This window comes from Dendropsophus ebraccatus, chromosome 8, assembly GCF_027789765.1.
Source record: "Dendropsophus ebraccatus isolate aDenEbr1 chromosome 8, aDenEbr1.pat, whole genome shotgun sequence".
Classification (NCBI taxonomy): Eukaryota; Metazoa; Chordata; class Amphibia; order Anura; family Hylidae; genus Dendropsophus; species Dendropsophus ebraccatus.
In genome coordinates, this window is record NC_091461.1 from 10,853,008 (window position 1) to 10,868,700 (window position 15,693).

The following is a 15,693-nucleotide window of genomic DNA, read 5'->3' on the forward strand; positions in this document are numbered from 1 at the left end:
ACAGCAGCTGATAAGTACTGGAAGACAGGTGTTTTTCTTTTCTTTTTTTTTTTTTAAACAGAAGTAAATTACAAACCTATATAACTTTCTGACACCAGTTGATTTAAAAAAACCTTTTTCTCCAGAGTTCCCCTTTAAGCTTCTGGACCTGTATATAATTGCTTCTATTCAGCAGGGATGTGGAAAATGATGAGAACCTGAAACAAGGGTAAGATTGACAAAATAAATGTGGCCCACTGGCAGCATAATATGATATGGTAAATCTGCCACGCCCCTTTTCACTACACTCCACCCACTTTAGGAGAAAGTGATGAGAGAAATTTAAAGTCGCTGTTATTGTTGCGAAATCTGTTTATAGAACGGGTCACTAAACTTCCCCCTCTGTCCATTAGATTGTTGCAGAACCCACACCCACAGAGGGCTCTAGGACCCAGCAGACACCTCCAGTGCTGTAAGGCCCCTAGGTGAAGAGGATGAGGAGGTTTCCATATAGTGACAATCAGCTCAACCAATGAGAGGGTGGCCACCGGTGCTGCGATTGGCTGAGAGCATGAGGTTTCCAGGCTATGACCCCTGACCCCCCCACCCGTATTCCGTGGTGTTACTCACTGTGATGTAGGCGTTAGATAGGTGCGCCCACCCAAAGAGATCGGCCAGGCGGTACATGGAGGCCAGCTTGCAGCGGGTCAGCTTCTCTCCCTTGGCCATCAATCCTTCCAGGGCGGGGTGGATGTCATTCACCGGGGTCACCATCCCCAGACCTAGAGGATACCAGACATAGGAGATGAATTACTGCACGACCCCCCAAACCACCACCACAGCCCCCAACAAAGCCAGCGAGAAGGCGGGACATACACCAGCGGCGGAATCACCAATATACAAGCTGATTAGGAGGATTGACAGAAGCCAAAGCGTTGTACCCTGTGATAGTGTGACCACTAGGGGGCGCTCCTGGCTGTCTATAGGCTGCAGATGTCATAACACATGATCAGCAGTGATGGAGGAAGATCAGGGGGTCGGGGAGCTGGAAACCGTACACACTGAGCTCCCGGCCGCTGCTATTACCAGGGCGCAGCCTGACGCTTGTTTACAGACGCCAAACCTTTGTACCCGACTATCAGTCACCATCAGGACACATTTATAGAGGGGCGTGCCGGGGAGCCCGGGCGTCTGACAGACAGGGGGCCCGCACGTCTGACAGACAGGGCAAGAACTTATCTGAGGGTGCCCTGCTCTGTATACCTATATACACATGAGGAGGAGGCCTGCGCTATATACCTATATACACACACGAGGAGGAGCCCTCCGCTGTATACCTATATACACACGATGAGGAGGAGCCCTGAGCCCTGCGCTGTATACTTATATACACATGAGGAGGAGCCCTGCGCTTTATACCTATATACACATGATGAGGAGCCCTACGCTGTATACCTATATACACATGATGAGGAGGAGCCCTGCGCTGTATACCTATATACACATGAGGAGGAGCCCTGCGCTGTATACCTATATACACATGAGGAGGAGCCCTGCGCTGTATACTTATATACACATGAGGAGGAGCCCTGTGCTGTATACCTATATACACATGAGGAGGAGCCCTGTGCTGTATACCTATATACACATGAGGAGGAGGCCTGCTCTGTATACCTATATACACATGATGAGGAGGAGCCCTGCGCTGTATACCTATATACACATGATGAGGAGGAGCCCTGCGCTGTATACCTATATACACATGATGAGGAGGAGCCCTGCGCTGTATACCTATATACACATGATGAGGAGGAGCCCTGCGCTGTATACCTATATACACATGATGAGGAGGAGCCCTGCGCTGTATACCTATATACACATGATGAGGAGGAGCCTGTGCCGTATACCTATATACACACACGAGGAGGAGCCCTGCGCTGTATACCTATATACACATGATGAGGAGGAGCCCTGTGCTATATACCTATATACACATGATGAGGAGGAGCCCTGCGCTGTATATCTATTTACACATGAGGAGCAGGGGGAATACTGCGCTGTATACCTATATACAAACATGATGAGGAGCCCTGTGCTGTATACCTATATACAAACATGATGAGGAGCCTGTGCTGTATACCTATATACACAAGATAAGGAGGAGCCCTTCTCTGTATACCTATATACAAACACGATGAGGAGCCTGTGCTGTATACCTATATACACATGATGAGGAGCCTGTGCTGTATACCTATATACACACACATGATGAGGAGCCCTGTGCTGTATACCTATATACAAACATGATGAGGAGCCTGTGCTGTATACCTATATACACATGATGAGGAGCCTGTGCTGTATACCTATATACACACACATGATGAGGAGCCCTGTGCTGTATACCTATATACAAACATGATGAGGAGCCTGTGCTGTATACCTATATACACATGAGGAGGAGCCCTGCGCTGTATACCTATATACATATGATGAGGAGGAGCCCTGTGCTGTATACCTATATACACATGATGAGGAGGAGCCCTTCTCTGTATACCTATATACACATGATGAGGAGGAGCCCTGTGCTGTATACCTATATACACATGATGAGGAGGAGCCCTGCTCTGTATACCTATATACACATGATGAGGAGCCCTGTTCTGTATACCTATATACACATGATGAGGAGCCCTGTTCTGTATACCTATATACACATGATGAGGAGGAGCCCTGTGCTGTATACCTATATACACATGAGGGGGAGGCCTGCTCTGTATACCTATATACAAACATGATGAGGAGGAGCCCTTCTCTGTATACCTATATACAAACATGATGAGGAGCCTGTGCTGTATACCTATATACAAACATGATGAGGAGCCTGTGCTGTATACCTATATACACATGATGAGGAGGAGCCCTTCTCTGTATACCTATATACAGTCATTTGCAGAAGTATTCACCCCCTTGTGTTTTTTTTTCAGTCCTAAAAGTCACAGATTTAGAATTTTTTTGCACAAACACACACAGAGCGACATGGAAAAGTATTCACCCCCTTCCGGATGCTGGGCGCTTTTCATACTCAAAGGTCTGTGATCTTCAAACAAAACATTATATTAGACAATGGGAATCTGATTATCTCGCCCTGTACTTCACCTGTGTCACTGAATGCTCAAATACACTATTTGCAAGTAAATGCCCCCCTCCCCTTTACAGCAGGCAAATGGAAATGGTCTCCAACAGTGTTTATCATCCCTATGCCTCTATAGTTATGTGTCTCCCCCTGGAGGTGGGAGGTCTGCACTGCGTCCCTGGCCACCAGGCACAGTTCTGCCCCCCCAATCTAACCCTAACCCTAACCCCCCCCGGGCACCAGCCTGTGCAATGAGCACATGTATGGGGAACTCTTGCTGACAGGAAACTTACTGAGAGGAGATGAGGAGAAGCCGGCGAATGAGCTGGCCATAACATAGTCGGCAATCTGCTGCAGGGCCAGGAGCCCGGTGGGGTTGTTTCCTTTCTGCATCTGATCCTGAATGAGACTTTCCAGATCCTCCCGAAACGCCTGCAAAGAGAGAGACTGATTATAGGACGCAAGCAAAAATGGCTGAGCCTAGCGCTGGGTTGCACTGTGTCTTCCTTCACCTTCAGAGCTGCAGTCATAATTCTGCTTTCTGCAAAGATACAATAGTGCATACACTAGACCAGCAGGGGGAGCTGAGGAGTCCAGGAAACCATCAGCGTGAATCATCCTGGCTACTCATTATACAGGGGGAGTGGGGGGAGGGGGGATGAGTGTCTTCAAGGAATCATTCACCGCTTATCTCTGGGAGATTAAAAGGGTCTGACTGTAAAAAAGCCAAGTTATTGAACGGCCTCTTCCCTCATCAAAATGTCACTTTTTTTTTTTTTTTTTTTAGAAATCAGTAACTATCAATAGTACAAGCGATTATAAGAAACTCTGCAATATTTATTCAGCAAATGAGTTTCCTTCTGTAGCCAAAAAGCTGTTTTCCTACCCCCCCCCCCCCCCCCCCCCCACTTCAGAATAAAAAGGATTTCTGTGTCCATTATGTTCTATGGAGAGGGGAGGGGTCGAGGGGGGATGAGGGAGCACAGAGAAGAGAGAAAGCAGCCCTGCAAAACACATCATCCTGCAATCTTCTCTCACCAAGCTCCCAGATAAGCACTGACCTTTCTGACCTGTGAATCCAGCATTTTAGGTACCCAGACAGTCTCCAAACTGTACTGCTGCTTCTCTGCTCTCCCTGCTCACTCATCCCCTTTGGCCCCTCCCCCCTCTATAGGTTATAATGGACACAGCAGAACTCGTCTAAACTTTTCTTATCTGCTCATTATTGTGCAAAGCTGTCTGCATTACAGAGGGAGGAGCAATGTGTGTGTGTGGGGGGGGGGAAGCTGCAAAACAGCTTTTTGTTTTTTTGCCTAATAAAAATTACTGAGTTTCTTAAAATCGCTTGTTGATTTCTGCAAAAATAAATTTAAATGACAGGGACACTAAGGCAGATCCCACAAATCTAAGGCCCATACGATATCATAGTTGTCACAATGTATTGGTTTGTGCTGCAGAGCTGGAGTTCTTTAAGTCATCCAGATTCTCAGACATTCATCGGCTTTTTTGTTTTAATTAATTTACAGCCGGGGGCGCAGGATCCACTAATGATCACAATGGGTCAGCACGGAGAGGAGGACAACCCTCAGCCTCCCCTCCCACACAACCACAGAGGAGTCTGGAATCCTGCCCGGCACCAACTCATCTATCTGTGTAAACACCCAGAGAAAATCCCATCAGCTAGCGCCAGAGGAAAGTAACCGGCCACATCATACCGGCACCGCGCAAAACAGGGGTAATCTGGGACGAGAAACCCGAGCAGACTCTCCCCTCTTCTTTATACAAATGCAGATTTGTAATTAACCTTTACTTAAAAATCTCAAGTCTTCCAGTACTTATCAGCTGCTGTATGTCCTGCAGAAAGTGTTGTATCCTTTCCAGTCTGACACAGTGCTCTCTGCAGAAATACACCACTTCCTTCAGGGCATACAACAGCTGATAAGTACTGGAAGACTGGAGATTTTTAAATAGAAGTAAATTACAAATCTATATAACTTTCTGACATCAGTTGATTTGAAAGAAAATGATTTTTGCCAGAGTACCCCCTTTAAGTACAAAGTGGAAATGTGAATCTTCACGGTGAAATCTGTTCTTTCCCCCCCAGGATCTCTGTGACCCCCTCCCTGGTCTGCCAGATCTCATCATGAGCGGCACAGACTCTCTGGAACCTTCCCCATCACAGGAGGACTCATTAAAGCTAATAGAAGCTGGAAATTCCGCCCTAACGTATCTACATAGTAAGAAACTAAAAGAAAATCCATATTAATAAATCCTGGTAAAATCACAAGCGCTAAACAGGCGGCTTCCCAGAAGAGTCGATGTCGGAATTGTCCTGGTTCCAGAAAGTTACAGTCAGTTCCTCCCTTTCTGGCCAGAACCATCTGCAGGTTTTCCACAAAATATTTCCTGGTATCCTTGGGTCAATTTTCTCTTTCAAACGGCTCCTGTGCTGCGCCCACCCTCCCAGCTCTCCTCCTGTGCTGCGCCCACCCTCCCAGCTCTCCTCCTGTGCTGCGCCCACCCTCCCAGCTCTCCTCCTGTGCTGCGCCCACCCTCCCAGCTCTCCTCCTGTGCTGCGCCCACCCTCCCAGCTCTCCTCCTGTGCTGCGCCCACCCTCCCAGCTCTCCTCCTGTGCTGCGCCCACCCTCCCAGCTCTCCTCCTGTGCTGCGCCCACCCTCCCAGCTCTCCTCCTGTGCTGCGCCCACCCTCCCAGCTCTCCTCCTGTGCTGCGCCCACCCTCCCAGCTCTCCTCCTGTGCTGCGCCCACCCTCCCAGCTCTCCTCCTGTGCTGCGCCCACCCTCCCAGCTCTCCTCCTGTGCTGCGCCCACCCTCCCAGCTCTCCTCCTGTGCTGCGCCCACCCTCCCAGCTCTCCTCCTGTGCTGCGCCCACCCTCCCAGCTCTCCTCCTGTGCTGCGCCCACCCTCCCAGCTCTCCTCCTGTGCTGCGCCCACCCTCCCAGCTCTCCTCCTGTGCTGCGCCCACCCTCCCAGCTCTCCTCCTGTGCTGCGCCCACCCTCCCAGCTCTCCTCCTGTGCTGCGCCCACCCTCCCAGCTCTCCTCCTGTGCTGCGCCCACCCTCCCAGCTCTCCTCCTGTGCTGCGCCCACCCTCCCAGCTCTCCTCCTGTGCTGCGCCCACCCTCCCAGCTCTCCTCCTGTGCTGCGCCCACCCTCCCAGCTCTCCTCCTGTGCTGCGCCCACCCTCCCAGCTCTCCTCCTGTGCTGCGCCCACCCTCCCAGCTCTCCTCCTGTGCTGCGCCCACCCTCCCAGCTCTCCTCCTGTGCTGCGCCCACCCTCCCAGCTCTCCTCCTGTGCTGCGCCCACCCTCCCAGCTCTCCTCCTGTGCTGCGCCCACCCTCCCAGCTCTCCTCCTGTGCTGCGCCCACCCTCCCAGCTCTCCTCCTGTGCTGCGCCCACCCTCCCAGCTCTCCTCCTGTGCTGCGCCCACCCTCCCAGCTCTCCTCCTGTGCTGTGTCTAGCCTTCCAAGGTCACCTCTTGTGCTGCGCCTACGCTCCCAGGTCTCCTTCTGTGCTGTGTCTAGCCTTCCAAGGTCACCTCTTGTGCTGCGCCTACGCTCCCAGGTCTCCTCCTGTGCTGCGCCCGCCCTCCCAGGTCTCCTCCTGTGCTGCGCCCACCCTCCCAGGTCTCCTCCTGTGCTGCGCCCACCCTCCCAGGTCTCCTCCTGTGCTGCGCCCACCCTCCCAGGTCTCCTCCTGTGCTGCGCCCACCCTCCCAGGTCTCCTCCTGTGCTGCGCCCACCCTCCCAGGTCTCCTCCTGTGCTGCGCCCACCCTCCCAGGTCGCCTCCTGTGCTGCGCCCACCCTCCCAGGTCGCCTCCTGTGCTGCGCCCACCCTCCCAGGTCGCCTCCTGTGCTGCCTCTACCCTCAGAGGTCGCCTCCTGTGCTGCCTCTACCCTCAGAGGTCGCCTCCTGTGCTGCCTCTACCTTCAGAGGTAGGCATGATGGCTTTGGGTGTCCAGGCATTATGGGAGTTGTAGTTTTGCAACAGCTGGAGAGCCAAGGTTCCCTACTCCTGCTCTAACACATACTGCAGACCACAGTTGATATAACCTTTATATGACATGACCTAAAGGAGGAGGGTGCAGTACTTAGTGTCCTCCAGCAGGGGGCATTCTCATTCCTTTAGAATAAGAGCAGATATCCCTTTATATGCCAATGGCTTGGGACAGGTTGAGGGTTCAGGTGCTTATAGAGACTACATCCCCATGTGAACATTAAGGTGGAGAAGTCAAAGACTCAGAGTTGTCACATTTGATTCCATCATCACAGAACCCCCCGAACCTAGTCAGAGCAGATATAGCAGAGCCGATACAGAAGTCGTACATGGGGAACAGCAGTGACAACCACCATAGAAATACCCCAATGCTGGACGCAGCAACCTGTTCCCTGGGTGCCTTTAAAGGGTTAACTCGGCAGCCGCCCCATGGCTCCCCCCGTCCTCTGCCCCTCCTGCTCCCCATAGAGCCGGACACTCTTGTGATTGTGTAATGAAGCGGAGGGCACCGAGAGGAGTTTGGGAAGAATTTCAAAGCTCTGCTGCCCTGGCCGGGCCAAAAGGGGGGCCGCTCCCATCAGAAAGGGGGACCCCGGGATGCTGACTCCTTCCCAGGACAGGATTATTTGTGGCCGGAGCTGGAAATCCAGACTCCACTTCTTGTTTGTGGTCACACTGTGCAGATGTAGCAGAGCCGAACGTGTCAGCCTTTAGTTGAATAATATGCACTAGATGACGAGAATAGAAGAAAGTTCCCTACATGACAAACTCTGCTCTGCTGCCCCTAACAAGTGTAACTGCTGCGGGCACAAAGACGGGAGAGGACCCCCTTTAAGGCGTACATCTGTAACGCACTCACCGGGCTCTTGAGGATCTGAGTCACTCTCTTCTTCTGCTCCATCATGTTGAAGTCCTGGCGGATTTCGGGGGACATGTTTCTCTCTCGGAGGTAGCTGGGGTCGTTCTCATTGATGCGGTCGAAGTAGCGCTCTTTGTGAGGCATGCTGGGAGGGGGAGGGGCGGTGATCACCCCTTGGCTGGATCCGGAACTCATGGCTCAGCCGTCGCAGCGTCTCACCTGGAGAAGAAAGCCAATATTATTCATAAACAGGTCAATACCCAGAATCCTTTGCTGTAATCACCATCATATTAGTGTGAGCCCCCCCTCCTCCCCCGCAGGGCGAGATGTTTGGGTTTTCACAAGGTCAGCGAACACGGCCGTGACACAAAGCGTCTGCTCCAGGCGGAGAGCGCGGATCCCGCGGACAGATGGTCTTATCCCTCCCCGCGTCCAGACTGCGCCCGAGATTTGTTTTGAAACCTGAGAGGGTCACATGGCGAAAGCAAAGACGAGGGATTATCTGACAAGGAGCGCTCAAACACACACGGCCCCCGGGACACGACCCATGCCTCCACACAGCTGAGGGTCCGGCACATTGTATTAGGCCTCTACCTGTGACTCTCCAGCCGCGGCTGTCAGGCCATGATGGGGGGTGTAGTTTTGCATCAGCTTGAGTGACACATTGTAACAAACCATCAGAACAGGACAGAGACTCGTTTACACTAGTGGATGTAAATAGACTTAAAGGGGAACTCTGACGAAAATCTTTTCCTTTCAAATCAACTTGTTGTAGCAAGTTATATAATTTACTTCTATTTACAGCATTTCAGTACCTACCAGCTGCTGTATGTCCTGCAGGAAGTGGTGTATTCTCTCCAGTCTGACACAGTGCTCTCTGCTGCCACCTCTGTCCATGTCAGGAACTGTCCAGAGCAGGAACAAATCCCCATAGAAAACCTCTCCTGCTCTGAGACAGTTCCTGACATGGACAGAGGTGGCAACAGAGAGCACTGTCAGAGTGGAGAGAATACACCTCCTGCAGGACATACAGCAGCTGATAAGTACTGGAAGACTGTTTTTTTTTTTTTAATAGAAGTAAATCACAAATCTCTATAATGTTCTAAAACCAGTTGATCTGAAAGAAAAAAAAAATTAAAATCACTGGAATTTCCCATTAAAAAGGGGCTCTGTCATGGCTTTCAAGCTGCCCAAGCCTCAAGTCACTGGGGTCCCCCCCCGCGTGATTAACTATAACCTGGCTCTATTTAAGTCATCATGACATCACATCAAGTTGTCTCAATCAGTGTGTATTAAAAAAAAAAAAAAAAAAAAAAAAATCTGCAGCTTTCTCATATACTTTGGGTTTTTTAAAGGGAATCACTTTTACGCTGCCCGAACCAAACGTCATTAGGGCGGCCCCCATTGCCTTAATTGATAGATCAAGGCAATAGGGGAGGGACCGAACCAATGACTTGTGGTTCGGGCAGCATGGAGGTGATGGCAGGTCCCCTTTAAAAATGGAAAGAATTCGAACCACAAAGTATACGAGAACTTTTCTTTACACATTGATTGAAAGAAAAAAAAAAACAAAAAAAAAACCTTGAAGTGAAGTGATGTCGTCAAGTAGGCATGATGACATCACTACAGCCAGGTTCATAGTCAACTATTAGGCCGAAGGGACGGCCCCAATGACTTGTTTAGGGAGAGAAAAGGGTGAGAAAGTTGCAGAACTTCCTTTAAACAATGTGGTGTGATGTCATCAGTAAGGCATGATGACATCACTAAAATCAGATCATAGGTGTAGAAAGTAACCAGTAGGGGACTCCCTTATCTGTGAAACGCGTCGGGCCTGGTCACATGACCTAATACTCTAATATCCATCATTAGCTGGATGATACCACATGTTATCTTTTCCCTGGAATCGCGGCGGCGGTGGTCTCCCCTCCCATTTCCCATGGACAGTGACCCCCCCCCCCTCGGCCTCCATCCCGGGGGTGTTTGTTTACTTTTCTAGTCCGTTTCCTATTCATTGTTCTGACACCATCTGCACATGACAGCGGCCTTCCTCTCCTCGCTGTTAACTGTTCGCTCTCTGAACTACACATCCCAGGACGACTGCTGGGGATATTACACTGGCTGCGACTGTAACAAACCCTCAGCTGTGAAACCTGTGAGGCTCCCATTCACTGACAGCAAGCAGGAATAGAAACCCAATGACCTTTGTGATTACACAATCACCGATGATGTCATCACACAGAGCATGAACAGCACGGCGCTCGTGGGCATCACATGGGGGACGCACGGCCGCACGGTTATCAGGAAGCCAAAACAACGTATGCAGCCCGACCTCTGGCCGCAGATTGTGCGATGACATATGGGCGGTCATCCAGGGGTCAGCTGCGTCACATGACAAATGCAAGCCTTGTATTCCAAGATGTAATTGTTGCCGTGGTAACCGGAGTTATGATACAAACAAACAGATACAATGTAACATTCTGTCATTCCGCAAGAACAAACAAGCAACTCCGCCCCCCCAGGAGAGGTTTTCTATGGGGATTGGCTGCTGCTCTGGACAGTTCCTGACATGGACAGAGGTGGCAGCAGAGAGCACTGTGTCAGACTGAAGAGAATACACCACTTTCTGCAGGACATACAGCAGCTGATAAGTACTGGAAGATTGGAGATTTTTTTTAAATATAAGTAAATTACAAATCTATATAACTTTCTGAAATCTGAAAATGAAGGGGAGCTGGGGAGCACTTTAATAAAACTAGATTCCCCCTTTAAGATGACTTTTTACTCTTACATTGGCTTTTGTTTATTACTTTTACAATGGCTGATAACAGAGAACAGCAGATTACAATTTCCTCTAGGTAACAGTGAGTAGATGATTATACAGTCTTAACTAGGTGTACTGTCCCTTTAAACGTAATCCTTCAGTGCGGCGCTCGGTTCAGGGCCGCGTGTTTGCTACGTGCTGGGACGGCCGGGTCACCTCGCTCAAATTCTAATTAGAGGAGAGGGGGAATAAAAATCAAAGGGGCTGTAATTATCTGGGACAGGCGCACGTCACTTAGCGGGGTCAGATGCAGCCATGACCTTCCTGACAGATGACATGCGCTCGCAGCGCGCTCGCTTTTACGGAGAACTGCGGAAAGCGAGATCCTGCGGACACAGGCGTCTCATTGTGAGGATGGAGAGAGGGAAGAAGAAGGAGCAGGGCCTGTGCCAGGCACTGGAGGGGCCATGAAGTCATGTGTCAGCCATGCCCGCTCATTAACCCTTAAAGGGGTTCTACACAACCACAGAAGCAGCAAAACACGTCGGCTGGATGCAGCATCATTGCTTATTTATTAATAGAAATGTGCACGTTGCACGCCTAGTCTAGGCTATGACTGGGTTAAAACGCGTCAGAATTAAGCAAGACTATCTGAAGCGGTTACAAGTAATACATGATCACTTCTTTCAGAGTCTTTACTGTATCTAAATGTGACCCAAATGACGGACAAAGGCAGTAAAACGCGTGGGTAGCCTCCAAGATGTGACGCCAGATGAATAGATGAAAGACTTATGGGTCAGGAGAAGCCTGTAAAACGTGTTCCGTACAGTGAGACGCGGTAGTGGGATGAGGCATCGCTTTATTATCTTGCTGCTTTCCTATGAAGACTGGAGACAAAGTTATAAAAAGTCCAGCACGCTGCCTGTCTAGTATAATGTGTGAGTAAGAGAGGCGATAAAACGCGTCACATCAACCGCGCTGTGTCTATTATGGCGGCAGCTTTAACAAGTCCTGAAATGATCATACAGCAGCTTATCCATCACAGGACGAGGAGCATGTGCAGGAGGAGCCACCCGTTCTGCGTATACATAGAAGTGTAAAACGCGTCGGCAGGTCTCACATATCCACAGCGATGCAGAATTTTTTGCCTTGGGCTTTTTGAAGTAATACACGCTGGATACTTTCTTGGCTTTTAGTCATTAATGTTCCAAAAAATAAAAAAGCTGTAAAATGCGTCAGCGACTCTGATGCTGGATGAACCAGATGGGAATCCTATATGCCAGGACAGGGAGGAAGGGGAAAAAAATAAAAAAAAAAGCTAATTTTTATTACTTTACCAATAAAGGGGTATTCCACTGAAACATAACTTTTGATATTCTGCTGCCCATGATGAGACTAACAATTCCTTCTATACGTGTTACTATCTATTCAGTCTCCTTCCCCCAGTTCTCAGCTGCTGCTTTCTGTGGAAAACACAAAAATATGTGTGTGAGCCTCTCTGTCTCCCCCTCCTCCCCCCCCTCCCTTCTGAGACGGCTGATATAAACCAGTCCCTGTCAGGCTGTATCAACATTGTAGATTCTCTGTAATGCTGGGCGGGATAATCACAGTGAGTTTATCAGCAGCATGACCTCCCAGCACTACTAAGAAGCTACAGATACAGTTAAGTTGCAGACACAGCCAGTCGGGGACTTGTTTACATCAGAAGTAAGGAGGGAGGAGAGAGAGAAAAGCTCACACACAGATTTTTGTGTTTTCAGTAGAAAGCAGCAGCTCAGAACTGGGGGAAGGAGACTGAAAAGATAATAACAAGTATGGAAGGAATTGTTAGTCTCACCATGGGCAGCAACATATCAAAGGTTATATTTCAGTGGAATACCCCTTTAACACTGGAGATGGTCATAAAAATATATTTGTCCATACTGGGGTCCAGTAGTCTATGGTTAGATCCTGATCAGTCTCCACCTATCATGGTGCAGGGGCGGGGTTACAACTTGTTACATATGTAGCAAAAAAAGTTTTTGCAATGTGAAAAGAAGCCGGAAGACGCGGTCAGTATGGGAGGATAAGCGGAAATTGGAATAAGAGTCATTATAGGGAGTCGTTATAGGAGCTCAGCTCTTTCCCATGAAGTATAAGCTGGATTTGTCACAGTCTCAAAGATCAGACTCAAAACGCGTGGTGAAATGGTTAGATGTGAGCGCTGCTCCGGCAGCTGGCTGTGGTAAAGTGACAACGTTTTTTACAGGGATTTGGGAGCGGACATCATCCACATATTATATAACCTGGAAGAGAAGTCAGACGGCACTTATCACCATGAGGCGACCCTCCAAGGGGCGGGGCCATGACTACCACTATGGCTGTAGTCAATATACTACTGGTTATTGGTCACAAACCTAATGAGAACGTTATAGTGGTTGTCACCCAGAGTACTGTGCACAATATGGCTGATGGTGCTTAGAGGGGGCTATGGGATGGATTTTTGGTACCCCCAATAGTCCAGTAAGTCACCCCTCCCCCACCCGTTCTTTGGTTCTCTCCGCAGACTCGTCCACTAGAGCGTTAACAAGGAAAGGGTTATGGAGAGGACATTGCGAATCCGCTTGGCAGTCAGACAACGTCCGTCGTGGGGACCGCGAGGAAGGTCGCAATGTTTTCCGTTATTACAACCAGCTGGAGAATCGCAGATGCGTCTGGTAACAGGAAAGGTCTGTGTCAGGGACGCATCACCGGGGGCAGCGCGCAGCTGATGGCGAGCAAGACGCTTTTTAAAGGGACACTCCATTATTGGTGCTCAGGACCTAGGACTCTAAGTGAGCTAGCAGAGGCCAAAGCTCAATGTGTCAATTTACTCCAGCAGAATAGTGAGTGCAGCTCTGGAGTATAATACAGGATGTAACTCAGGATCAGTAATGTAATGTATGTACACAGTGACCCCACCAGCAAAATAGTAAGTGCAGCTCCGGGGTATAAGATGTAACTCAGGATCAGTAATGTAATGTATGTACACTGACCCCACCAGCAGAATAGTGAGTGCAGCTCTGGAGTATAATACAGGATGTAACGGAGTCTTCATGTCTATTAACATCCAGTAATACAGAATCTCTGATAATCCAGCGGTGGTCCCTATGAAGTGTCCCCTGCTCGTGGCCTGACCTGCAGGGATCCCCATTATGGGACTTATCTTCAGTCTCCATCGGAGCAGCGTGGGATGTTGGCAGGCAGCGCGGGATCCAGCACACGGCTGCTCACTTGGAGCGGCCAGGCCAGGAAATCATTACGGTTATGAGTGCGGTGTTAGGAAAACAGCCTTAAGCTGAAGTATAATAATACAGCGGTCAGGAAACCTGCAGCGTAATAATAGCTGCGTACAGTATACGAGGGGCTCGACCTGAGGGTTATAGGAATCGCAGTAAGTTCATGACCAGCCCCCCCCCCCCCCCCGCCATAGATCTGTGGGGGGAATTATCAAGCATCACCAACTTACATGAACATCGCTATGGTATATGTTGGTGCCATACCGCTAATTTCTGGGCTATTTATATCCAGACAGAAGAGCTGGCAGGGTCTGCAATGTAGAGACCCCCCTCCCCGGCAGGAAACTGAAGCATCAGCCTCCGCAGGACTCTCAGGGACCGACGCCTGGTAGTCGCTCTGTAAGTGGCCGCCGCTTCCCTACAAATGAGGCTTCTTCCTGGGAAGGAAATGGTCTCTCCATGGAGCCGGGCATCTCCGGTGAGGACACCATCATGACCATTATCAGCCATTGTTCTCCAGTGTATAGAGTTACTGTGACACTACAATCCCCAGCATGCCCTACAGCCACAGCGCTAACACACCCCTGCCCATAGGCTAGCAGCAGCATGGTAGCCTGTAATAGCCTATAATCCTCCTCCTGTCCTCTATGCTTCACACTAATGCACAGCTATTTAGGTACATTATCAACCGGAATGGGCTATAGTCTGTCCTCTATGCTTTACACTGCAGTGTGTGTGTGTGTGTGTGTGTGTGTGTAGTAAGTGCCAGAGATTTGTAATTTATTTCTATTAAAAATCTCCAGTCTTCCAGTACTTATCAGCTGCTGTATGTCCTTCAGGAAGTGGTGTATTTTTTTCAGTCTGACACAGTGCTCTCTGCTGCCACCTCTGTCCATGTCAGGAACTGTCCAGAGCAGCAGCAAATCCCCATAGAAAACCTCTCCTGCTCTGGACAGTTCCTGACATGGACAGAGGTGGCAGCAGAGAGCACTGTGTCAGACTGGAGAGAATACACCACTTCCTGCAGGACATGCAGCAGCTGACAAGTATGAGAAAACTGGATATTTAAAATTTTAATTACAAATCTATATAACTTTCTGAAACCAGTTGATTTGAAAGAATTTTGAGTACCCCTTTAAGTGTCAGGACCTGGAGATCCGTGCAATCATCCCCAGTATATACACCAGTACCAAGCCCTGCACCAGTAATGACACTGTAGTATATAGAGGATTGCTGGGGGATGGGGGGGCTCTAGTATCTCTCTATGATAACTACACTTAGCTCTGTATCCGGTAAACACCCGGCACAGGGCAACCGGTCACTGCAGAGGGCGCAGGTCACGTCCCAGGCGCAAAAGACTAAAAACAAGATCATGGAAGAGAGGAAACGGAGCAGACAGTGAGAAATAATGACAGCACAACAGGCAGCCAGAGAGATAAGAGAAGCCCCACTACCAAAGCACTGCTCATCCTGAGCTTCCTGATGCATGAATACAATGACAGGACTCCAGTGTAGACTGACACCACAGGGATCTGGATGTATACAGACGAGTATGGGAACGCCAGATGTTGTGGTGACACTTCACCGACTCGTCTTAAGTCGTCATTGTCTTCCCAGGGGTCTCATCTTTCTCAGAGACGAACTTTAAGAATGCTGCTCTGAAGGACACCCCAGGGGGGAGCCGG

The 15,693-nt window shown here is 49.7% G+C and overlaps 1 protein-coding gene across 4 annotated transcripts in view; it reads right to left on the reverse strand.

Moving 5' to 3' along the window:
- ADD3 (adducin 3) overlaps positions 1-15,693 on the reverse strand; it is a 58,961-nt gene that overhangs the window by 14,383 nt on the left and 28,885 nt on the right. For 2 of the 4 annotated variants that reach the window (XM_069979800.1, XM_069979798.1), the window contains exons 3-6: positions 7,991-8,209; positions 3,406-3,544; positions 3,032-3,076; positions 610-761 (exon numbers count right to left, since the gene is read on the reverse strand). In XM_069979800.1, the coding sequence (XP_069835901.1) occupies positions 610-761; positions 3,032-3,076; positions 3,406-3,544; positions 7,991-8,185 (531 nt within the window). In that variant the 5' untranslated portion in view covers positions 8,186-8,209. Of the gene's footprint in view, positions 1-609; positions 762-920; positions 1,084-3,031; positions 3,077-3,405; positions 3,545-7,990; positions 8,210-15,693 lie in introns of those variants that run through there. The other 2 variants (XM_069979799.1, XM_069979801.1) reach the window with 2 other exon arrangements.